Genomic DNA, 25,682 nt, shown 5'->3' with positions numbered 1-25,682 from the left:
CTAATATTTTAAGAATATTTGGTATTGGTGCACCTCTTACTGTATTCTGACTGACACTACCTGGCAGATACTTCATTACTGTAATAAACTCTCTGCTGTAGGCATGAAACATAGGGCGTTACTGACACCTAGTGGACATGAGCTGCATGTTGTGTTGTTGGTGAACTACGCTACACGTGACCCACCTTCTCCAATCATCAATCGACAACCGTCCATACTGGGCGCGCGAATTCCACTGAAAGACTGCTAGCAAATCTTCGAAGTTGTAAGTCAGCGTCATGGCTTCTGCGGGCAAGAAAAAACGAATAAGTAACGTAACGAACACACAACCTTCAAATAATGGAGCAGGTTCGTCCTCTGGTACCGTTGGAGATGGTCAGGTGTCTGGATTTGTCGAAGGATCCATAATTCGCATCACAATGCAAAACTTCCTGTAAGTCAACTCAACTGTAACATGTTTCCAAACACGCTAGCTAGAAAAAAGCTAGCTAGCTGTTACGGCGTGATAGCAATTTACCTAACGTTAGATAGCATATAGCAGCGTCTATGAATGGGGGTACTAACTAACGTTACCTTTAGCACCAATTGACTCGTATCTTCTGGCGGTGAGAGTCGTACAGCCCCGACGCCTGAGCTAATTAAACGCGTTGACGTGCATTGCTTGCGGTGTGGTTTTGTAAACATCGGGGACGTATGTTTCATATCGTCGAGAAATCATTTCCCCCCCAAAAAGTTACTACACACCTTTTAACATTACAGGGTTAGGGTTCCGACACGGCCATATTTCCATGTTAAAGCTCCTGTTTATGGAAAATAGGTCGGAAGATATTTGCCAACCTGTTTGACGCGATGGTGTTGTCGAATTCACATCTCTAACGTTAATATCCTATCTAAACCGATATGACACCAATATCGATACATTCGTAAATCAACTTGTAGTGACACAACACACTTTTTCGCCATGAGCCGTCCATTACCTAGAACATCATACCGGATTTTAACAGGGTCGTTAACAATTAAATTTTAATCGGGTATTTGTTGCGCCTTCCTAGCTCAAATTCTAGACGTCCGATTAAAAGGAGACTAGAGTAGGCTGGCCACATGACATTTTTAAGCTTTTTTTTATACTAGTTAATTGCATCTGCCATGGAGCCCAGTTTCATAATATTGCCGTATGTTCCAACTGCTTGCCGTAGTTTCGAAGTAATCGCGAAAAAGCAGGCCTTATTTTATGATATTTTTCATCCTGTCAACAACTACTTAGTTATATTGAGCACGGTGGCACCGAAAATTATATTCCGAGCAAATAGTTCTGTTTCGCTAATGCCGGTTTCGCTATTGTTAGCAATTAGATTTACCCACATAAACCTTGAATGTTTACCTCAGGTAAACTGACAGCATTTTGCAGTTCTTAATCTTAAAATCTCTTCATACTCCCCCAGGAAGAATATTACACTTTTAAAAAGCGACAGTCATTTTCATACATTTTTGGAATTTTTGGTAATTATGTATACTAAGGCATTTGTGAAAATTCTATAGCAATATAGAGTGGGAAAGTGACCTTGAGTTTTGGCCAATTAATAGACACTGCCATAAATACAAACGTCTGTCTTGACCAGGACCAGTCAGATCAGAGCTGCAGTAGGCCTTTATGCAAACAAGCTATTTGCCACACAGGCCTGCCATCATTCACTTTCAAGTGGACTGTGTGTTTTACAGGCAGTTGTGACTTTAGATCATTAGAAAGCATTCGCCAAACTACACCTCAATGGATTTCTGTCAATACCACGGGAGTCATCTTACATTTGAACTTTAGTCATATTGATCAAACAACCATCAAAAGGGTAGGCTCTCTCCCTTTATTTATGCACATCAACAAGATAAGCAACTAATGCTAGCAAGAGCAAGATGTGATGATTAAATCTCATGATGGAACATTAGAGAAACGTCTAAATCTTTTGCAGCTAGTTGGCCATCCAAAATTTCACTGATAAATGATGGGGAATTCTAGCCTACTCGTCCTGCAGCTTGCCTGCCAATGCATCCTTGTCCCAACCAACCTGGTTAAAGTTCAAGCTAGCCACTTCCAAACATAAATGAGCAAACCCCTCACTCTGACCATTTTACATTCCCTAGGAGAGCTTGTTAGCTAGGCTGTTTACAACTTATCTAGGGCGTCATGACTAACTTTTTTTGTGCCTACGTTTACTAACACCAGTAATATTCAGCGGGTGTTGCACGTTTGTAAATTCATCAGTTATTCTGCTCTCTGGCACAATGACGATAGCTCTGAAATCGGAGTAGATGGCCAGAGTGAATTTGTGAAGGCAAGAGATATGCTAACTGGATATTGTTCAAGTTCTTGCTTGCTAACCAAATGACACCTGCATCTAGCTGTGTTTAGCCACCAAAAAATGGGGGGGGGGGAATTCTGTCACTCACTCCACTCCTCCAATTACATGACATCCTCGTAGCAGCTAGCTATCTAGCTAACGTTAGGCTCTGTGTTTTTAGCTTGCTACATAAATGGATACGCTAGCCTATTAGCAACGTTATGACTGACTTGTGATCATTACCCTTGCTAGTTTGATTGTTTTGACATTCCCAGCCTTAGTTATATTTATCAGTTGTTGTCCAAAATGTCGAGTCATTGACACTGAAATGGTGCATCCCGAATGGAGGCAGTAAACAATGTACCAGGCCAGCTGTGCTATACAACCTGTTAGTAATATTTTCTTTGACTACCAACAAATGTATTTGAGTTAAACTACGTTGCAAACTGGATGCATGTTTTGGATTTTTTTTTAAATATTGTACCGGCTTCTCTTTTCACTCTGCCATTTAGGTTAGTATTGTGGAGTAGCTATAATGTTGAGCCATCCTCAGTGTTCTTCTATCACATCCATTGAACTCTGTAACTGTTTTAAAGCCACCATTGATCTCGCAGTGAAATCCCTGAACAGTTTCCTTCCTCTCTGGCAACTGAGTTAGGAACGATGCCTGTATCTTTGTAGTGACTGGGTGTATTGATACACCATCCAAAGTGTAATTAATAACTTTACCATGCTCAAAGGGTTATTCAATGTCTGCTTTTATATTTATTTTACCCATCTACCAATCGGTGCCCTTCCTTACGATGCTTTGGAAAACCTTCCTGGTCTTTGGTTTAATCTGTGTTTGTAATTCACTGCTCGGCGGAGGGACCTTACAGATATTTGTCTTTGTGGTACAGAGATGAGGTAGTCATTCATGTCAAGCACTATTATTTCACACACTTATGTGACTTGTTAAGCACATTTTCATTCCTGAACTTATTTAGGCTTGCCATAAAAGGGTTGAATACTTATTGACTCAACATTTTGTTTTTAATTCATTAAAAACAATTCCACTTTGACATTATGGGGTTTTGTGTGTAGGCCAATGACACTAAATCTACATTTGAAATTGGTTGAACACAACAAAATGTGTGAATACTTTCTGAATGCGCTGTGTGTGTTTACTTTTGGTCACGTAGTGTATGTGGACACCTGCTCATCGGACATCTCATTCTCATTCCCCCTGCTATAAGTCTTCCAAGAAGAGTGGAGGCTTTCTTTCCACTGGATGTTGGAACATTGCTGCTTGGACTTGCTTCCATTCAGCCACAAGCATTAGTGAGGTTGGGTGATTAGGGGCATTGTCATGTTGAAACAGGAAAGGGCCTTCCCCAAACTGTTGCCACAGTTGGAAGCACAGAATTGTCTATAATGTCATTGTATGCTGTAGCGTTAAGATTTCACTTCACTGGAACTGAGGGGCCTATGCCGAACCATGAAAAGCAGTCTTCGATCATTATTTCTCCTCCACCAAACTTTACAGTTGGCACTATGCATTGGGGAAGGTAGCGTTCTCCTGACATCCACCAAACCCAGATTAGTCCGTTGGACTGCCAGATGGTTAAGCGTGATTCATCATGCTAAAGAACGTGTTTCCACTGCTCCAGAGTCCAATGGCGGTGAGCTTTACACCACTCCAGCTGACGCTTAGCATTCCGCATATTGGTCTTAGGCTTGTGTGCGGCTGCTCGGCAATGGAAACCCATTTCATGAAGCTCCCAACGAACAGTTCTTGTGCTGTCGTTGCTTCCAGAGAAAGGTTGGAACTCTGTAGTATGGGTGGTAACTAGTGGTGCAACGGATCACAGAACTCGTTAAGGATCGGATCCCGGTTTTGAGTCAAGGATCGGATCATTTTTCGGATCAGCAAAAAACTGGGGGAGACAATTATTACCTAAAGAACACTTAACGCAAGGAACTTAAGTGTTTAAGTAAAATCTTAAAGTTAAATATTCAATACTCAATTGTTAAATGAAAGTGCAATATGAGGCACGATACCTTCTTCCGAACAATAATGAATTAAAAAATTGCCTGTCAACATCATTTATTTAAAAAAATGTAAATTTAAGCAAAGCAGACCTGAGCTTATAACTTCAAATTCTTTTTCAAAAAGATGAGGATGTCTACATTGTCTGGGGAGAGTGTAGAGCCCCTTTGCAGTCACTATGTCCCCTGCCCTCTCGCAAGTACCTGAAGTGCCAGGCTCAGCCAGGTAGTGTCTTGCCATCATGGCAATGTGAGGGTATTTACACTCATTGCTTTCCACCATGCCAGTGGATCACCATCCACTGGAATGCCGCTTGCTGCCTTGTAGGATGCCTCTGCATCTTTGGTGTTGGCAAACGTCTTGCCTGTGTCCTTGTTCGCAGAGGTCTCCCCGAAAAGCTCCTTCATGGTCAAATTATTTTGTGGATATTATTTATTTGTCGTATTTCATAGAACTATAATTGTGGAAATAACATTTTAATAAAAACCCATTCTTATTCCAAATCAAAAATGGGTGATTCTAATAGCATAGACTAAGATTAGACTGCAGTATATTTATTAAGTAATTCACTTTTATTGTTTTACCTCCTCAGTGGCCACAATCTCAGTGGTGCGATCACTGTATGTCCTCCGGTGTAGGGCAGGGTCTAGGTGAGACAGGGACTTGAACCTTGGATCCAGTGCAGGTGATCTATGAAGGTAGTCCTGTACGTTAGGGGGTTATCTGGGGTTCAGGTCCTCTCTAATGGCAGCCTTGACATCTCTAGTGTTGGTGCTGTCTTCCTCACTTGGGCCCATGGATTGTAGAATCCTTGTTTTCAGAGGTTAGGATCATGGACACAGACGGTGGTGCAGTTTCAGTGCTCAATTTGGATGTTTTCCTGTTCATAAAGATCTGGCATGATCTTCATACTGAAGTGGGTGTGCGATGGGATTTCCTAGCGTGGCTCAGCACTTTCACCATATTTTTAAACGCATTGTTTTCCACAACAGAGTATTACCTCATGTCTGCAGCGATAAACATCCCAATAGATTTGGAGATGGCTTTAGTCCGGTCTGATTCTGCAGCAAATTGCTTCTTAAATTCCGCGGTGAGAAGTTGTCTCTTGGCGGAGTTGCCTCCCGTCACTGACACAACGGGGTGATGATGCTTTAAATGGGTGTCCATGCTCGATGTATTTCCATGATTTTATACGGCTTTCTTGTGGCGCAATGCCTACACACCTTAATGGTGTTGTCTACCACCCTTCTGTCATGTTTGACAGAGAAGCCAAAATGCTCCCATACATGAGACTTAAATCAAGCAGGAGGCTTTTCCAGTTCTTCAGCTCCTCCTTTTTTCCTTTGCTCTTTGAAACGCGAGCGTCCAGGATTGATTCGGTGGGATTCAACATGCCCCGTTCACGTGAACAGTACACAACTGCTTTTTAAAAACAATCAAATCAGGCTTGGTATACTGGCCATGTACCACACCTCCTCGGGCCTTATTGCTTAATTATCCCTCTGAAGAGTATGAATTAGGCTGTTTTGAGAAGGGTTTGAATCCTAAGCAACTACACATAGTTAGAAGTCCAATACCAACATAGCTACTGTAGTAGGTCAAAGCTGTGTGCTGGAAAGTCTTGGTAGAGTATGGGTGGAATTGGCATGGTGGTGCTCGTTGTTACTTAACATTAATCTGAAGACTTATCTAATCAACTAGGTTTAATTGTTACCCTTTATTTTTTAATTAATCAGGTAAAAAATTACCTCATTAGAATCTGGGGCAACACGAGAGCGGATCTTTAGTTACCATCTCCCGAATTATTAAACTCTAAAAGGTATTTTACCTATCACCTCTATAAACAGTCAACTTATTAATCATAACCTTGTATCATATCATTCTGAACAGTCGTAACCTCCTTGCATCTGTAAAAAACGTAGCCTTACGATTCAGTACTACACATTGGTTTAATTATTTATTTATTAGCTAACTAAATGGAAACACCAGATTAACCTACACACTTAATACGTTAACAGGTCCCTAGCGGACTGATAACAATATGGCTGCTTGTTACAAAAGACAGAGGGCGAGACACTTAACGTTGGTACATTTTAGAAACTACTCTTACTTACAGCACTCCTTTACTTTACACACAAACCGACACCCGCTTGGAGTAAGAAATCATGAATGTATTTACGTGAAAATGCCTTGGTTCGCTGTGTATCTCTGGACCATGCCTTTTCACAGCATGCTTCATGCTTGTAAGGCTCTTGATTGTCCAAAAGGGGTCCCCACCCGTCTTCTACTGTTTTCCTCTGCAGTCGTCCGGTACCGGTGATTTGTCGCGTAGTCCTGAACAGAACTAGTTTATTCTATTTCCATTCGCTCCTGAAGCTTCTTTTGAAGGTAGGCAAGCCAACCGTGCCAACGGTTCCCAGTGGGCTGATGAGAGTAGCGGAAATACGATGGTTTGAAAAGAGTAGTAGAATGGTCCCCGTGGGTGGTTTGAAAAGAGTAGTAGAATGGTCCCCGTGGGTGAGGGGGTCTGGTTGAAGTTACTTATTGTAAAGCTGATCTGATATATTTGGATCCTCACTGGACAGTCATGACATCGTGAATTTCCTTTTCTTGGCTTCAGACCAATTCCTATTCTCACTTTAGCTATCTGCCTGTGACTGTGTAAACGGAAGACTGACACCACAAACCTGTTGTCACTACAAAATCGGTCTGTGCTATCTGGAAACCCTTGACGTATATCCAATATAACTTTACCTTTGTGCAGAACTACTGGCTCTCTAAAGTCGGGTAAACAATAGTTTCCTGTTGATGTTTTGTCTCATTTCGAGCAGCTTATTCAACGTTCGGACTTGTAAGGAACATGTGCACGATTTTGCAGACATTCGTTTCAGGCTGTATAAACCAATTCATTATATATTGCAGCCTGATTAATCAGACTAGCTAGCTGTGAGATGTTGCTGTTTTGCAGAGACGCCTGCTTGGACATGGACAACCGAGTCAAAGATTATAATAAATCATCTGTGACCGAGTCTTGTAACCATCTAGCTAGGTAGCTAAATGTTGCTGAATTTGCATGTGTCCAACAGAGGTTGTTTTATTGTAGCCAAGGCTTGTTAAAAATCTTGGTTGTGAGGTGTCCTGTTCTTTCGACCAATCGATTGGTCAAAATGTTTAACCTTATTCTCCATATATAGTTTGAATAAAATCAGCTACAGATGTACTGAGCTTGTCTGATGCTTTAAGCACGCTGTTTGATTAAGTAATTACGACACAAAAATGACTAAAGAACCCGCTGGTTACACTGTGTTTAAAATAAATGACAGCGCGTGCCTGTGTGACTGGTGCAAGTTCTCTCCTCCCTACTGCAATGAAAAGGCACCACAGCAAGTGTTTATTGCCCGTGCTGAAGTAACATCATTTCAGCCATTTAGTTTCTTTCTTATTTCTGACTAAAGTTCTCATACCGAAATCCCTATTTTGTTTAGAAAAACCTTCCTAGCCCTTGCTCTCTTTACGTGAAACATGTGAGCATCGCATGCATGTGACCAATGGGCAATAGGTCAGGCCCTATCATAATCACATCAATAAATTGGTTATAACAAAATCCGAAGACCGTAACACGTGACAGCAAAATGGCCGTGGAAACTTGAAACTGGCAAATGTTTACTGGTTGCTCAAGAGGAAAAGGACAAGTCAGATCTGTAGAAGACATTTGCCTTAGTTGCAGAAACAACTGGAAACCAAGAAAAAGGAGGGTATATGCGTGAGTATTGTGTGCCAAACAGTTGACGTTAGATTAAAGTATAATTTTGGGGGGGACCATTTGGAACAGTAAACAACACCAAATAAGTGTACCAGTGAGTCTGTTCTAACGGGGGGGAAATATATAAAAAATCCTTTATTACAGCAGACTAAAAACGGTTTCATGCATTTGTGAATTGCAGTTTATTTGTTTAGGCTAATTATTCAAAGTTACCTTTTAGTTTAAAAAAATAAAACACTTGATTGCATTTCAAAGCGTGAATGTGTCGTGTGCTGTGTGATGGCATGAACAAATGATTTATTGATTTAGTAGCCTATATATATTGAAATATAGGCTTAAGACTAAACCGGTTGCGCTCTTAGTGGTTATACAAGGCTACAATACAAAGCCTACTGATGATATTACTTATTATAATCACGATCATAATTGTAATAATGAGCTCAAGAAAATGGAGGGTATAGGAGCGAGAGCTGTGGTACATGTTTTTGTTATTTTATTAGAATCGCTGTTGCAAAAGCAGCAGCTACTTTTTCTCTGGTTCACATGTGACAAACAGGTGCTGTTAGATTACAATATTATTTTCTGCCTGTTTGGATCAGTGTAAACAACACTAAGTAATACCAGTCTGTTCGAATGAGAAATTGTGAAGCCTTTATCACAGCATAGCAAAGATTAAAAACAGACTAAAATGGCTTTATCCAACATTTTGCCGTTGCATGAGGCTCGGCGCACGTGGAATCAGTAGGTTATTCAACAGGCACCCAAAGCAAGATCTGTCTTATTTCTGTAGATACAGTATCAGTCAAAAGTTTGGACACCTACTCATTCGTGGTTTTCATTTTTACTATCAACATTGTAGAATAATAGTGAAGACATCAAAACTATGAAATAACACACATGGAATCAGGTAGTAACCAAAAAATTGCTAAACAAATAAAATATGTTATATTTGAGATTCTTCACCCTTTGTCTTGATGACAGCTTTGCACACTCTTGGCATTCTATCAACCAGCTTCATGAGGTAGTCACTTGGAATCCATTTCAATTAACAGGTGTGCCTTGTTAATTTGTGGAATTTCTTTCCTTAATGTGTTTGAGCCAATCAATAGTGTTGTGACAAGGTAGGGTTGGTATACAGAAGAAAGCCCCATTTGGTAAAATACCAAGTCCATGTTATGTCAAGAGCAGCTCAAATAAGCAAAGAGAAATGACAGTCCATCATTACTTGAAGGTTAGTCAATCCGGAAAATGTCAAGAACTTGGAACGTTTCTTCAAGTGCAGTCGCAAAAACCATCAAAAGCTATGATGAAACTGGCTGTCATGAGGACTGCCACAGGAAAGGAAGACCCAGAGTTACCTCTGCTGCAGAGGATAAGTTCATTTAGAGTTACCAGCCTCAGAAATTGCAGCCCAAATAAGTGCTTCAGAGTTCAAGTAGCACACATCTCAACATCAACTGTTCACAGTAGACTGCGTGAATCAGGCCATCATGGTTGAATTGCTGCAAAAAAATCACTACTAAAGGACACCAATAAGAAGAGACTTGCTTGGGCCAAGAAACACGAGCAATGGGTATTACACTGGTGGAAATCTGTCCTTTTGGTCCAAGTCCAAATTTGAGATTTTGGGTTCTAACCGCCATGTCTTTGTGAGATGCAGGTTAGGTGAACGGATGATCTCTGCATGTGTGGTTCCCACTGTGAAGCATGGAGGTATGGGGGTGCTTTGCTGGTTACACTGTCCGTGATTTTATTTAGAATTCACGGCACACTTAACCAGCATGGCTACCACGGCATTCTGCAGCGATACGCCATCCCATCTGGTTTGCGCTTTATTCCCACTATCATTTGTTTTTCAACAGGACAATAACCCAAGACACACCTCCAGGCTGTGTAAGGGTTATTTGACCAAGAAGGAGAGTGATGTAGTGCTGCATCAGATGACCTGGCCTCCACAATCACCTGACTACAACCCAATTGAGATGGTTTGGGATGAGTTGGACCACAGAGTGAAGGAAAAGCAGCCAACAAGTGCTCAGCATATTTGGGAACTCCTTCAAGACTGTTGGAAAAGCATTCCAGGTGAAGCTGGTTGAGGGAACGCGAAGAGTGTGCAAAGCTGTCATCAAGGCAGAGTGGCTGCTTTGAAGAATCTATCAAATATTTTGATTTGTTTAATACTTTTTTAGTTACGACATGATTCCATATGTGTTATTTCATTGTTTTGATGTCTTCAATATTCTACAATGTAGAACATAGTAAAAATAAATAAATACCCTTGAATCAGTAGGTGTCTACTTTTGACTGGTACTGTATATGGATGATTTTATAAAGCCAGGCACATTAATAAGAGTTTTGCTATTGATTATAGACCTAATTAAGTTGGTTTCCTTGTCTCTGCTGCTGTTGCACTACCCCATTGTTCTCAATCCCAATATGCTGGTTAACTTTGCTATTATGCACATGGCAACATAGGGAAAGGCGCCAATTCTACAGTGACCATATCCAATGTGAGAGCTTATTTGCTATAAAATAATATCTGATTGATTAGTGTTGTACCATTTATTTTTACATAATTTATATATACAATTTCTGTATCACATGTCTTAGTGCTGGACTGTGCCATCCCCGTGGCCTCCGCAATAGATTAATCCACTGAGACGGGTGCGAAATATTGCGACTGCTCGACTAAAGAAATGCTGTTGGTCAACCGCGATATCGACCAGTCAACTAAATGGAGTCGGCCCTACTCTGCTAACTGAATGTGCTAACATTGGCTAATAAAGTTGCTGTACTTAAGTTAAGCTGACACGCTCCCCTCTACTTCCCCCACAGGACCTATGACCACTCGATAGTTCACCCTGGACCAAACCTAAACATGATTGTGGGGGCCAATGGAACTGGCAAGTCCAGTATTGTCTGTGCCATATGTCTGGGTCTGGCAGGAAAGACTGCCATCCTGGGCAGAGGGGACAAGGTAGTTGGCTATTTATTATTAACTGTCCTAGCTAGCTACACTTAGGACATGTTGTCAAACTTTCCTTTGAATGATTTTTCATTATTGCATATATGACACTATATTGACTTGTATTTTTATTTATTTAAAAAAATATATATTGGAGAGATTTTATTTGAACTTGGATATATTCTGACTAGGTTGGGCTGTATGTGAAGCGTGGGTGCAACAAAGGATCGGTTGAGATTGTACTGTAAGTTTGTTTTAGATTATTCAGAAATGCCAACATGGATTCCCTCTGTCTTTGTATAATAACATTGACGGAACCCTACCTGTGTTTTCAGGCACAAGGCCAAGGGGAACCTGGTGATCAATAGAGAGATCCATGTGGAGAATAACCAGTCGACGTGGTTGCTTAATGGGAAACACTCCAGCCAGAAGACTGTGGAGGAGGAGGTGAAGGCTCTACAGATCCAAGTGAGCAACCTCTGCCAGTTTCTGCCACAGGTGAGTGTAAACTTGGAGGTTGTCTTTCTTGCTCATTTACTTGTTTTTTCTTCTTACTCGATCCACTCATGTCAAACTTCAAATTCTCTGACCACCGTTTGTGCCCTGTGACTTTGCAGGAGAAGGTGGGTGAGTTTGCCAAGATGACCAAGATTGAGCTACTAGAGGCCACAGAGAAGTCAGTGGGACCTCCAGAGATGTATGAGTTCCACTGCGAGCTCAAAACCTTCCGCACCAAAGAGAGGGAACTGGAGGTGAGAACAGTTTTAGTTCTAGCTCTGGATAAATGAAGATTAGTTGTTTTCTTTTATAAAGAAGTTTTTGCTGCAGTGTTAATGGCTCAGGGAGAGTAAGTTCTAAGGTAAGCTGTTTTGTTTGGTAGAATGTGTGCAAGGAGAAGGCCAGCGCCCTGGAGAAGTTCAAGCAGAGGAACGAACGGAACAAGCACGACGTGGAGCGCTACTACGAGAAGAAGAGACACCTTGACAACATAAAGATGCTGGAGAAGAAGAAACCCTGGGTGGTGAGTGGTCATAGAGAGATGTGACACCTGGGTCATATTTATTAGTTCACACCAACGTAAACAGTTTAATCACTCTACAACAGGGGTATCAAACCCATTCCATGTAGGGCCTAGTGTCTGCAAGTTTTAGTTTTTTGCTTTCAATTAAACCCTAGACAAACAGGTTAGGGGAGTTCCTTACTAATTAGTGACCTTAGTTCATCGATCAAGTACAAGGGAGGAGCGAAAATCTGCAGACACTCGGCCCTCCGTGGAATAAGTTTAACGCCTGTGCTTTACAATGTGGGGGAAACGGTTTATTGCAAAACATTTTGCTACAGTGTGCACTTACGAATACAACCCTATAGTCATTTATAGCTTGTTAAAAGAGCCTGGACATGGATAGATACTCCTCCATTTAAAAACAAAATGAATATGTAAGTATGTTATGTCAGCATTCATATTAACAATCTTTGACAACCCTCTGTTCTTTCCAGGAGTATGAGACTGCCCGTAAGGAGCTGGAGGGGGTGAAGAAATCAAGGGAGGACGCCAAGAAGCAGCTGAAAACCGTGAGGGAGTCCCAGGCCCCCATGCTGAAGAAAATCCAGCACATCGACAGTCAGCTGAGGCCCATCGAGAACCAGATGAAGGACAAGGTCAGAGACTGGCTCCCTGGGCTTTGTAGCTGGGCTGGATGGAGGGAGAGGGAGGTCCATTTAGCTCCAGGCTCGCAGCTTATGCCTTTTGAGACTGGGCCTTGGGGAAAGCATGTGTTGTATTTACTTGGTGGGTGATACTGCAAATACATTTGGGAACCACTGTGTTGTCTAGCCCATAGACAACACAGTGGGGAGGCAGGTAGCCTAGTGGTTAGGGTTGGGCCAGTAACCTAAAGGTTGCTGGATCGAGTCCCTGAGCTGACAAGGTAAAAATGTCTTGCCCCTGAACAAAGCAGTTAGCCTACCAGGGAACAGTGGGTTGTCATTGTGAAAAAATGTGTTCTTAACTGTCTTGCCTAGTTAAATTTAGACTGGTGCTGGTGATGCATCCTTGTTGTGTTCCAGACGGTCAGCATCAGGGAGGCCTCTCAGAAGTGTAAACAGAAACAGGACCAGCTGGACCGGAAGCACAGAGAGGTCTGGCACTTCTTTTTTCTTTTCTTAAACACATTTTTATCTATTTCTGCCTTATTGATACCAATGGAAATAGAATGATGTTTTAAATAAGTTTGATCCTCCCTATCCCTCTAGATTGAGGATATCAAGCAGGCCTTCAGCCTGAAGCAGACAGAGGCGGCGGACCGGCAGAAGCGAATCAGCAACACCCGGCGCATGATTGATGACTTGAGGGCGGAGCTGGCTAACGTAGGCGACCAATCAGACGTGACGCCGCGGATCAATGCAGTGAATGCGGAGCTGAGGCGCATCCAGGAAGAGAAAGCAAAGATGGAGGGAGAAAAGGCCGACATGCGTAGGGAGAAGGACAACTTGAACGGAGAGTGTAGACGTAAGACACACACACACACAGGGTCTGGGGAGTTCTGGGTCTCAAACTGTCTTGGCACAGAGGCTCACTGCACCATTTTAACCATGGTGGAGCGTTACACTTACCATTTGACTTGGTGTAACTCTTCTTGTTTCCTGTAGTGTTGAAGAACAGGCTGAGGAGTCTGGATGACATGATGAAAATCAAGGAGGAGAAGCTGAGAGGGCGCTCCAAGGATACCTACGCTGCCGTCCAGTGGCTGAGGCAGAACAAACACATCTTCAGTGGCAATGTCTATGAACCTATGATGCTAGTGGTGAGGGCACGCTACAGGGATTGTTAAGGCTATATGGGCCTAATTCTCTCCATATACTTTGAAGTGTCATTGTCAAGCGCCCCTCCTACTTTTCTTTGTTTGCTGTTTCGTGGAGACCTATCTGAACTTTGAAGTTTTATTTGATATGTTATCAACTAACGCTTCATTCTACACGCCAATATCCTAAAATGGCCACAGTAGAGTACCACAGTATGAGTCATAATACCCATTAAACCTAGCAGTCCAAGGAAATGGTTCCAATTGTTTTTTCCACAATAAAATCTTTCCCATAGGGTATTTTAGAAACACTTCAAATAAGGCCTGTGTTTCATGCAGGCTTAGCCTGGTGTGATGTTTTGAAAACTGGAAATCTCTCTAGGACAAGGGGACTTGTCCTAATCAATATATTCACCAGTATTTACACCCCCCGAAAATGAAATGCTAATGTGTCTATCATAAAGATCTACAAATGCCATGATGAGCTGGACAAGCCTGCCGAATCGAGGCAACTATAAGAATCTCGATGAAGTGTTTGTTGGCTAAATGTAGTAATTAATACATTGGCTACATTTCTTTTAATCTTTTAAAATTCCCTAGGTGAAAAATGATTGGAACCATTCCCCATTTGACTGCATTGTTTTAAGGGTATTATGACACCTCCAATCTGGGGCTCAATTCCTGTTGCTCTTTTTATTTTTTCATTTTAATGAAAAGACAACTTGGTTTGAAGAACAGCATGTATGGCTGATATGTAAACATAATTTGAAAGCCCATATGTAGCCTTTGATTCTTTCAAATGTTCTGCTCTTTTCAGATTAGTGTCCGCAACCCTAACCATGCTAAGTACGTGGAGAACCACATTCCATTCAATGACCTGCGAGCCTTTGTCTTCCAGAAGAGGGAAGACATGGAGAAGTTTATGATGGAGGTGAGGCGGACCTGTTGGTAAAGAATAGAAAAAGTAATACTCAGTCATTGCACTATGCTATGATATAGGACCTTCAGTTTTTAATATGTGACCCACCTGACCCGGCCATAGTTATAGGCTCTAATTAAAGTAATAAGTGCGTCAGTAAGAGTTCTGATGATGGATTTGTCCTCAGGTGCGTGACAGCCAGAACCTGAGGGTGAATTCAGTCTTCGCTCCTGAGGAATCCTGCGCCACCCGCGCTCCCTCCCGACCCATCGAGTCTTTGAAGTGAATAGTCTTCTCGTACTGTCCCAAGATGGAATGTAAAGGTATCAACCCTATACCTAACCCTTTTTGTCTTTTCTTGTCTGTAGGCGTTTTGGGTTCTTTGCGTACCTGCGGGAGCTCTTTGATGCTCCAGAAGAGGTTATGAGCTACCTCTGCAACCAGTACAAGGTGCACGATGTTCCCGTGGGAACGGACCAAACCAAAGCCATGATCAAGACGGTACGTTCCATACCCTAGAGTGCCTGAGAGGATTGAGAGTCCTAAGTGTCAATGAATTACTTCATTTTCATAGCTTATTTAATTTCTGAACAGATTGGAATCGAAAGTAAGCTGATCCAAACTCTAATCCTTTGACCATATGTCTCAGGTGATTGAGGAGCCCTACCTGAAGGTGCTTTACACAGCTGAGGAGAAGTACTCCCTGAAGAAGTCCTTTTACTCAGGCAAGACCAGTACCAGTAACTCTGCCGTGCGGCCCTCCCAGTACCTCACCATGGCCGTGGACGCTGAGGAGAAATGCCAGCTGGAGGAGCAGATCAGGGTGAGGGCAGAGACACCTGTCAAGCACCTCCCCCACTTGGATAAAAAAAAATTCCAATAAGTGATGAATTTGAAACGACTCCTTTACACTAGCAATAAACTACACTTGGCCTTTTACACCAAAGAGGAACTTTTCAAGAGTTTGACTTAACACCTTAGAGATATCAGACATTCATAGATGCATAATGATATAAGTTGACATGCATAACCTGCAGTGATGTTGTAGTAATAACCAGATGTTTAGCAAAGCACTGATATGGCACTACAGCTTGGAAATTAAGTGTAACTTTTGGCTATGCATAGACTGCTGAAAAGAGCATGCAGGCCATTGATGTCCAGATGAGCACCATGCAGGAACGTACTGCCAAGCTGGATCACTGTGACAATGAGCTACGGGCCCAGAAAAAGGGGCTCTCGGAGATGAAGGGTAAAAAGAGACAGTTGGAACAGAAGATCAGTACCAAGCAGGACAGGTGGGTGGCACACACACACAGGCCGTGTCCGAATACCCATACTTGTGTCCTAAATAGTAGGTTGTTTGGGTATTGGGGGGGTGGTGTAACATTTAATTAACTTCTTAGGGATAAGATGGGATGAAATCCCATTAACGGGATCGATTTGACAACAGCCAGTGAAAGTGCAAGGTGCCAAATTCAAAATCTCATAATTCAAATTCCTCAAACATACAAGTGTTATACACCATTTTAAAGGTAGCCTTGTTGTTAATCCCACCACAGTGTCCAATTTCAAAAAAGCTTTACGACGAAAGCATACCATGCGATTATGTTAGGTCAGAGGCTCGTCACAGGAAAAACAGCCATTTTTCCAGCCAAAGAGAGGAGTCACAAAAAGCAGAAATAGAGAAAATGAATCACTAACCTTTGATCTTCATCAGATGACACTCATAGGACTTCATGTTACACAATATATGTTTTGTTCGATAAAGTTCATATTTATATCCAAAAATCTGTTTACATTGGCGTGTTATGTTCAGTAATGTTTTGCTTCCAAAACATCTGGTGATTTTGCAGAGAGCCACATCAATTTAAAGAAATACTCATCATAAATGTTGATGAAAAGACAAGTGTTATACATGGAATTAAAGATATACTTCTCCTTAATGCAACCGCTGTGTCAGATTTCAAAAAAGCTTTATGGAAAAAGCACACTATGCAATAACCTGAACAGCGCTCAGGCACCAAAACAAGCCATACAGATACCCGCCATGTTGTGGAGTCAACAGAAGTCAGAAATAGCATTATAAATATTCACTTTGGTCTTCATCAGAATGCACTCCCAGGAATCCCAGTTCCACATGAAATGTTTGTTTTGTTCGATAAAGTCCATTTGTGTCCAAATACCTCCTTTTTGTTTGCGCATTTAGTTCACAAATTCATGAGGCGCAGAAACGCTTAGTCCAGACAAAGTTTTAAAAAGTTGTTACAGTTCGTAGAAACATGTCAAACCATGTATAGAATCAATCTTTAGGATGTTTTTAACGAATCTTCAATAATGTTTCAACCGGACAATTCCTTTGTCTTTAGAAATGAAAAGGAACGCAGCTAACTCGTTTTTTTTTAGCTCATGGCATTCTGCCAGACCCCTTAGTCAAACAGCTCTTATTTGCTCCCTCTTCACAGTAGAAGCCTGAAACAAGTTTCTAAAGACTGTTGACATATAGTGGAAGCCTTAGGAAGTGCAATCGGACAAAATGTACACTATCTTGGATAGGAAAAAGACCTAACCTACAAACCTCAGATTTCCCACTTCCTGGTTGGATTTTTTTCTCAGGTTTTTGCCTGCCATATGAGTTCTGTTATACTCAGACATCATTCAAACAGTTTCATAAACTTCAGAGTGTTTTCTATCCAAATCTATTAATAATATGCATATCTTAGCTTCCGGGCCTGAGTAGCAGGCAGTTTACTCTGGGCACCTTATTCATACAAGCTACTAACATTTTAATATACTGAACAAAAATATAAATTCAAACTGTCCAAATTTCAATGATTTTACTGAGTTGCAGTTCATATAAGGAAATCAGTCCATTTAAATAAATGAGGCCTTTATGTATGGATTTCACGTGACTGGCAGGTGCACAGCCATGGCTAGGCCTGGGAGCATATGCCCACTTGGGAGCCAGGCCCAGCCAATCAGAATGATTGTTTCAGAATTATGTTTTATTAGACAGATACTCCCAGTTTCATCAGCTGTTGGGTGGCTTGTCTTAGCCGATCCCGCAGGTGAAGAAGCTGGATGTGGAAGTCCTGGGCTGGGCTGGCGTGGTTACATGTGGTCTGCTGTTGTTTTTTCTCATCTCACACACCATTTCCTCTTGTGTGCGTGTGTAGTCTTCGGCAGATGGAGCAGGGGGGCATTGACCTACAGAAGGCTGAGGAGGAGACCAAGGCCCAGATCTCAGCAGTCAACTCCCAGAAGGTGGCCATTGTGGCTGAGTTCATGGCCCACATGAAGGTACACAGTCACAGGTTAATGCTGAAGGCTCCAGATGTACAGAACCTGGGTGGTGTATACTGACTGCCTTAAGTCTCTCTCTATCATTCTTTCTTTTCCCTCCGTCTCTAGCTGAGGGCTAAGTTGAGTATGGAGAAGGTGTACATGGCTCTTGAGACCGTGGGCATGACCGCAGAGAAGACCAAGCTGGAGACTGACTGCAGGGAGGGCTCGGCCGAGCTCAGGGTCCTAGAGGTCAGGTCACGCACTCATACAATTTCACACATTAAGTTGTAATCTGTACTCACTGTGTGTGTGTTTCCTCTTCTCCCCTCTCAGCAAGCGTGTGCCATGCTGGAGCAGCGCAAGGCCCGTCTGTTGGAGATGTGTAAGGGCCTAATGAGGAGGGCTAGAGAGATCTGTAACATGGACCCTGGGGAGAGTGCTGTACCCCCAGACCTACACACGGTCAGTATAGTACTGCACATCTCCACACTGAGTCCTCCATTCATTCTACCAGTTTTAATGCATTCATTAATTTGTGAATTTCTTCATTTGTTTTCTGTAGGCCTTCAGCCAGCTGCCCGACACTATGGATGAGATTGACGCCATGTTGAATGAGGAGAGGTCCAGGGCAGAGTGCTTCACTGGCCTCAGTGAGAATGTAAGTCAGAAGGCTCCTCAAAGCGTGTGCACGTATTGATTCTGCCTCACCATGTAACAACCCCCCCCCCTTCCCCAGGTGGTGGATGAGTACAACAGGAGAGAGCAGGAGATCAAGAACCTGGAGAAAGAACTGGATGAGAAGAGCAATGCCCTGAAAACCTACAGACAGAACATATCAGAGGTACTCTAATGACAGATTAGTGAATCAGTCTGTGCCAATTCTATCATTTCAATGCTTTAAAAAAATGTCCTTCTGAAAATGCCTAGCAAATCAGTGTTGGATAGTGCATGTTTGAATTCATTATGCCAATGGAACCAAGTGGAGAAGGACTTATCTGAATTTATCCAAAAGAAACTCTTGTTTTTAAAACTTTCCGTTTTGCAATTGTTTGGACTAATGATTACACCCTAGGTTTGGTGTCATCTATAGAGATGTTTCCCTCCTGAAGACTTCTCTCTGTGTGTTGACAGGCCAAGGAGCGCTGGCTGAATCCTCTGAAGCAACTGGTAGAGCAGATCAATGACAAGTTCAGTGATTTCTTCCGCTCCATGCAGTGTGCCGGGGAGGTGGACCTGCATTCAGAGAACGAGGTAAGGCACGCCAAACACCTGCTGTATCCTCTGTCTGGACTAAGGGGGAGGTGCCCGAGTGTCGTCTTAGATGTTTGTGGGAGCTCTAGTAGCAGTCACATAGGGTTGTCACCATACCAGTGTTAACTCGAAATGACACAACAACAAGGTTCCAGTTTAACAATGTTTACTAAAACGTATTAGCACACTACATGGTTGTGATTGCACTCAGGCCAGGTTAATCAACAACGAGAACCCTACGCAGGCGCACTAATAACAGAGTGATAGCCCCGTAATAACAGAAATATAGGGATACTTAACATCAACTTAACAATCTTCCACTTTTCTTTAAAGACAAAACATCAACAACGTAATCTCAAGACAAAGTCTTTTCTCTGTGACAGACTTGGTTGACTTCACAGCATCAACTAAGGAGTAGTTGTCAGTGACACAAACTATAGGTAGAATGTGCCGTTTTTGTCTCACCAGTGGTGAGCTCTGAGAACAGAGTTGCAAGAAAGATCGCATTGTCAATTCCATCCGCAAGAGCAAGTGTTTCTCCAGCCAGTGTGCTTCGGACAACCCTTCTGATTCTTTTTGACTGCCAACGGATGGGTGAGAATCTTCCTCCTTCACCCATTAACACAATTAGATGTCCACCTTGTGTGCCTCAGTGATGCTTCCCTAGGGCACCTTAACGCTGAAACTAGTTGTCTTCATCTGTATCTTTTCCAACATTCTGAAACTTGAGTTACTTGTTGTGATTACAGTTTATGAACTACTTTTTGCTTCATGAATGATTTGTACAGTGGCGTGTTGTTGGATGCCAAGTTGCAGCCATCAAACATTACATCAGGTCTACTCTGTCTAGTAACCCATAGGTCAAATTCTATCTTTGACCTCAATTGATCAGCTTCAATTCTACAGAGAGGGGAATTCCTTTTCACGGTTCTTGAAGAATCCATGTGGCTAGGTTGAAAGTTCTTGATTTAGCTCTCCTGTTGCATCAGTATTGTTCCGTCAACTGTAATAAACTCTATGCCAACATAACAATTATCATGCTCCTCACGGCCGACCTGGAAAACAGCTTTGAGGTGTGGAATCACAGTTGTAGCAAAGGTCTTTGAGCCACCCCAGATGAAGTCATCAACATGACAGGCAAGTACTCCAGTCATATTGCGGTCTTGATCAAGCCAATAGAAGACTGCAGGATCCACTTGTGACATGTTTCCACCTGTACTCAGAATTGTTGCCTTGACTTTGTTGTACCGGTAGAGTGATGCATCTGTGAGACCATGCATACACTTCTCATTTCCACAGTGTTCCTTTGCTCTTAGCTTCAGACGGCGGCCGGATGTGAATGTCCCCTGACAGCTGTTCCCTGCAAAAATGCAGATTTGATATCTATGGAATGACGGTTCCATTTTTTTTCTGGCAGATCACTGTCATCATGACTCTGAGGCAAATGTCTAAGTCTTTTGGGAGTTGTTTAGCAGCCAGCTCCTCAACCTCTGACTCTTAAGGGTACACACCCACCTTGATGAGACACATTTTTGGCCAATGTCTTTGACTTCCTCAAACACTTTTTTTTTTTTTCCCCAATTACTGAGCTCATCAAGCTTAGCTGAGTCAAATGACACATCCTTTGTTTCAAGTACATTATTTTCAATGTCATTCTTTTTTCTTTCTTTTTTCCCATTGGTTCAATTCTGAGATGATCTACAAGTGATGGGTCAGCTGACCCTGTTGTACCAGAAAGTGTAGCTGGTTCAGAGTACTGCAAGTTGTACCAGTTCAGCTGTTTTCCTTTGGCTTATCCTGCTCGTCCAATGACGGTTGCTGTATGCGGAGTACCACTTTCTCTGTCCATGTATTTAAGTTTGTCCAGTTTTCAGATTGGAACAACCATGTTGTCTTAACACATGTGGCTGTTGAATGTTTTCCTCATTTGAACGCGCAACAGTATTACCTGTGGCATGGTTGAAGGTGTCTTCTCCATTTCCTGTGTCAGTTTGTGTCCATATCATTGGTTGTGACATCTGGTAGGTTTGTGTCTGTTAACCTTTTGCGTGTAGGGGGCAGTATTTTCGATTTTGGCTAAAAAACGTACCCATTTGAAACTGCCTATTTCTCTACCCCAGAAACTAAAATATGCATATAATTGGCAGATTAGGATAGAAAACACTCTAAAGTTTCCAAAACTGTAAAAATATTGTCTGTGAGTATAACAGAACTGATATTGCAGATGAAAACCTGAGGAAAATCCAATCAGGAAGTGCCTCTTATTTTGAAACCTCTGTTCCTATGCATGCCTATCCTCCATTTAAAGGGATATCAACCAGATTCCTTTTTATATGGCTTCCCTAAGGTGTCAACAGTCTTTAGACATAGTTTCAGGCTTTTATTTTGAAAAATAAGTGTGAAAGATCATATTGCGTAAGTGGATAGGTGGGGGTTCTCAGAGTGAGTTTTGCGCTACAGAGTAAAGCGTCCATTGTTCCTCCCGGTGTTATTGAAAAACCTACACACCCGGTTGATATATTATCGAATATGTATTTTAAAAACAACCTGAGGATTGATTATAAAAAACGTTTGACGTGTTTCTGTGGACATTATGGATATTATTTGGAATTTTCGTCTGCGTTGTCGTGACCGCTTTTCCTGTGGATTTCTGAACATAACGCGACAAACAAACTGAGGTATTTTGGGTATAAAAATAATATTTTTAGAACAAAAGGAACATTTGTTGTTTAAAACTGGGAGTCTCGTGAGTGAAAACATCCGAAGATCATCAAAGGTAAACGGTTAATTTGATTGCTTTTCTGATTTGTGACCAAGCTTCCTGATGCTAAGTGTGCATAATGTTATGTTATGCTATCGATAAACTTACACAAATGCTTGGATTGCTTTCGCTGTAAAGCATGATTTCAAAATCTGAGACGACAGGTAGATTAACAAAAGGCTAAACTGTGTTTTGCAATATTGCACTTGTGATTTCATGAATATGAATATTTTTTAGTAATATTATTTGACTGTGGCGCTATGCTATTCAGCGGTTGCGGACTAAAATGATCCCGCTAACGGGATGGGTAGCGCCAAGAAGTTAATGTGATTGTGATGTGTAATGTTGATTGTAATGTGATGTAATTTTTCATTAGCAGGCTGATTCTCAGCAACAGACCCTCCATCTTGTTGATCGTTTACTTTCCTTGAGTGACGTACCCTGACAATGGTGCCTCACAAATATCACCACACCATCTTGGCCAATGACTACTCCCGGTCCTTTCCACTCTTGACAGTCAACTCGTTTGTAGTACACTCCATGTGCTCTGTGTCTGTCAGAATCTCATTTTTACATGGACTCTGATGTCTTTTGTCTAAAATGTTTACACAATAGTTGCCTGAGGTAGTAAGTTCAAGGGTCACTGGTTGTTTAAACATCACTGCCTTGTCTTTAAAAAAAAAAATTTTTTTAGTACATTCCCTGCCTTCTTGAGGGAAGCTTTACTTAATAGTAAGGAGATATCTGTAGTGACCACGTCTGTTTCAATGTGACACTTAGTCTGACCAATTTTGCTGGTATTTGACTCTCTTGGTAGAATGGATGATTCTCCCATCTCCAAATTTGAATGCTCTGTTGCTTGGTGTGCCAATCATGTTTTGTACTACTTTCATGTTTAGTTCACTGACATGGCAATCAAGCCATTTTGCACCACACACTATGTGTGTGCACATGTAGTATCAATCACAACAGATCCTAAGGATTCAACTATAAAGATCTCCGTATCAGAAGCAGATTTGTTTGAAAACAGTGTAATGTTACACTGCTCTCTCTGTTTACATTTTCCTGTTAGTTTAAATTGTTCATTTTTTAGGACAGTCTTTAACCCAATGGTAAGTGCTTTGACAAATGGCACATTTTGATCTCTTTCCATATTTGTCTAGTGGATTTGTGCTGGGAAATGGCGCCCTCTTCTGTTTGTCTTGAGTATGTGACTTGTTGGTGCATTTACTCTGCTGCTCAGTGTAATATGCTGCATCACTCACTTGCATTTCATCTGTTATTGGCGTGACAGACGTCTTTTCACCAAAAATTATTTTTAGTACCGACTTCATTGACTCAAGTCAGCACAGTACAAGCAGTCAAAGCCACCTGTTTCTCCCTACCATCCAGACAGGCAGTATCTAGCAACTTGAAAGCTAACACTGCATCCGGGAGAACCATGTCGTACTTGCGCATCTTATTGTACCTCTGTTCAAAATCAATGAGGTAGTCCGTCATTGCAAACGAAATATCTCTTAACACTGTTAAAGTTTGAATATGCCTCGTAGGCACGGTCTTTCTCTTTAAGAAACACCTAATCCAGTGCTCTAATCAAAGTTTGCATACCGTCATCCTTGTTCAAATCCTCCAGGGATATTTCCAGTTCTGTCTCTCGCTCTTCCATCGAGTGATAATACCACAAGTGCTGCCTTTTCCCGTCCATATTAGTAACCCGTGTCTAGATTCCATGTTCATTTTTCTTCTTGTCGAACCGGGGTGGCACTCAAAATGACAAAGACAAGGTTCCAGTTTAACAACATTTACTAAACCGTTTTAGCACACTACATGGTTGCCATTGCACTCAGGCCAGGTTCATCAACCACGAGACTCCTGCGTAGGTGCACTAATTAACAGAGCGATAGCCCCGTAATAACAGAAATAGAAGGATCCTTAACATGAACTTTAACAACCAGTATCGTGATTTTCAGGGGTATTGTGGCAAAGAAACAACATGAAGTGGATTGAATTTCCTGAGGAAAACAGTCCTAATGTTGGAAACAAACAGCCCTATGTTGTCACCCAGAATCACGTATCTTTTCCAAGCTATAGCACACAATATTTTACATACAGTAGTTTTTTTTTTTTTTTAAGGACCAAATAGTTTCGTCTCCTTTCTTTCCCTTTTTGCCAAGGAAAATCCAGTATCGTGACAACCCTAAAAGTAGTAAGTCTGTCTGTCTTACTGATGTCTGCTCCCTGCAGGAGGAGTATGATAAATACGGGATCCGTATCCGGGTGAAGTTCCGTAGCAGCACGCAGCTCCACGAGCTCACAGCACACCACCAGAGTGGAGGGGAGCGCAGTGTCTCCACAATGCTCTACCTCATGGCCCTGCAAGAGCTCAACCGCTGTCCCTTCCGAGTGGTGGATGAGATCAACCAGGTATGTAACACACACCAACTGCTGCCTGCTTAAGTGGTAAAATCACTTGCACATCCAGACTGTATTCACACAGGCTTTGTTTATTCCTATTCTACCCAGGGTATGGACCCAGTCAATGAAAGGAGAGTCTTTGACATTGTTGTACGGACAGCCTGCAAGGAGACAACCTCCCAGTACTTCTTCATCACACCCAAGGTAAGTGTCACTGTAGAGGTGGTGACTTACTAGTGATTGTTGTGGATTAATGTTTGTGTTTTTCTCCAGCTCCTTCAGAACCTCCAGTATGCAGATGAGATGACTGTCCTGTGTGTCCATAACGGACCTCACATGCTGCCCCCCAACAAGTGGGACGAGAAGGCCTTCACCAGACGCTGCCTCCGCCGCAAGGGCAAATAGTGAAATGACCAGTTCATGATTTTCTGAGCTCTCATTTTTGGTTTGACAGAAAAGATTTGTTGACACAATCATTTTGTTTGAGGTTTTTTATATACACTGTTTAAATAGATACTTTGTAAATACTGTTCGATATGCATTGTTCAAATGTTATCTTTGAGATTGGAATGGCTCCTTATCGCGGAGTCATTCCGATAACATGCTAATTGTAAAGATGCAAGTGCTGTTCTATTTTGGGTTGAGCAAATGAACAGTGGATTAAATGTTCTTAATGTGAAGCAGTCAGCAGGGCATGAGATTTGTTTTTTTAATCTAATGGTCTTTGCGTAGTTCTTAGGATATCATCAGTGTGAAATCAACAAGTTTCACCCCTCCCCCTCCCATTCTATCAATGGTCCTTTGATCAAATTCGATACCTTTAGACCATTGAGGGCCACAAAATACTTTTTTGCTCATCACCTCAAAATGTGATCACACAATTGTACTGGAGTTGACAACTTCCTATGCAAATGGGCCACGGTGTAACAGAGTACCATTTGATTTGTTTAACCCTTATCTTTAATATTGTAATGTTTCTGTGCTTTTCTTTTTCTTTCTTTTTTACATTTCTGAATAATGATCAATGACAGGAGTGATATTCAGTCTGCATAGATGACACTTCTTTTTTTTATGCTACCCAAGATTACTTCTATTCTTTAATGGTGTACTAGTAAGCTATTGTGCAAAGTAAACAAGTTATTACTCAAGTGACTTAATTTACT

The 25,682-nt window shown here is 41.8% G+C and overlaps 1 protein-coding gene across 1 annotated transcript; it reads left to right on the top strand.

The window, feature by feature from the left end:
* Positions 1-203: 203 nt before the first annotated feature.
* On the top strand, positions 204-25,671 carry smc5 (structural maintenance of chromosomes 5). The gene is made up of 24 exons (XM_024382296.2): positions 204-433; positions 10,961-11,102; positions 11,282-11,334; positions 11,426-11,588; positions 11,708-11,842; positions 11,971-12,111; positions 12,588-12,749; positions 13,158-13,229; positions 13,344-13,599; positions 13,740-13,894; positions 14,709-14,822; positions 14,998-15,092; positions 15,179-15,311; positions 15,460-15,633; positions 15,936-16,105; positions 17,984-18,107; positions 18,219-18,341; positions 18,426-18,554; positions 18,655-18,750; positions 18,829-18,933; positions 19,224-19,343; positions 24,349-24,528; positions 24,628-24,723; positions 24,793-25,671. The coding sequence occupies exons 1-24, from the start codon at positions 279-281 to the stop codon at positions 24,922-24,924; spliced, it is 3,225 nt and encodes a 1,074-aa protein (XP_024238064.1). The 5' UTR covers positions 204-278; the 3' UTR covers positions 24,925-25,671.
* The last annotated feature ends 11 nt before the right edge of the window (positions 25,672-25,682 follow it).

The sequence above is a fragment of the Oncorhynchus tshawytscha genome, linkage group LG20 (assembly GCF_018296145.1).
Source record: "Oncorhynchus tshawytscha isolate Ot180627B linkage group LG20, Otsh_v2.0, whole genome shotgun sequence".
Classification (NCBI taxonomy): Eukaryota; Metazoa; Chordata; class Actinopteri; order Salmoniformes; family Salmonidae; genus Oncorhynchus; species Oncorhynchus tshawytscha.
The sequence above is the reverse complement of the archived record's forward strand: the minus strand, read 5'-3'. Positions and strand labels throughout refer to the sequence as shown.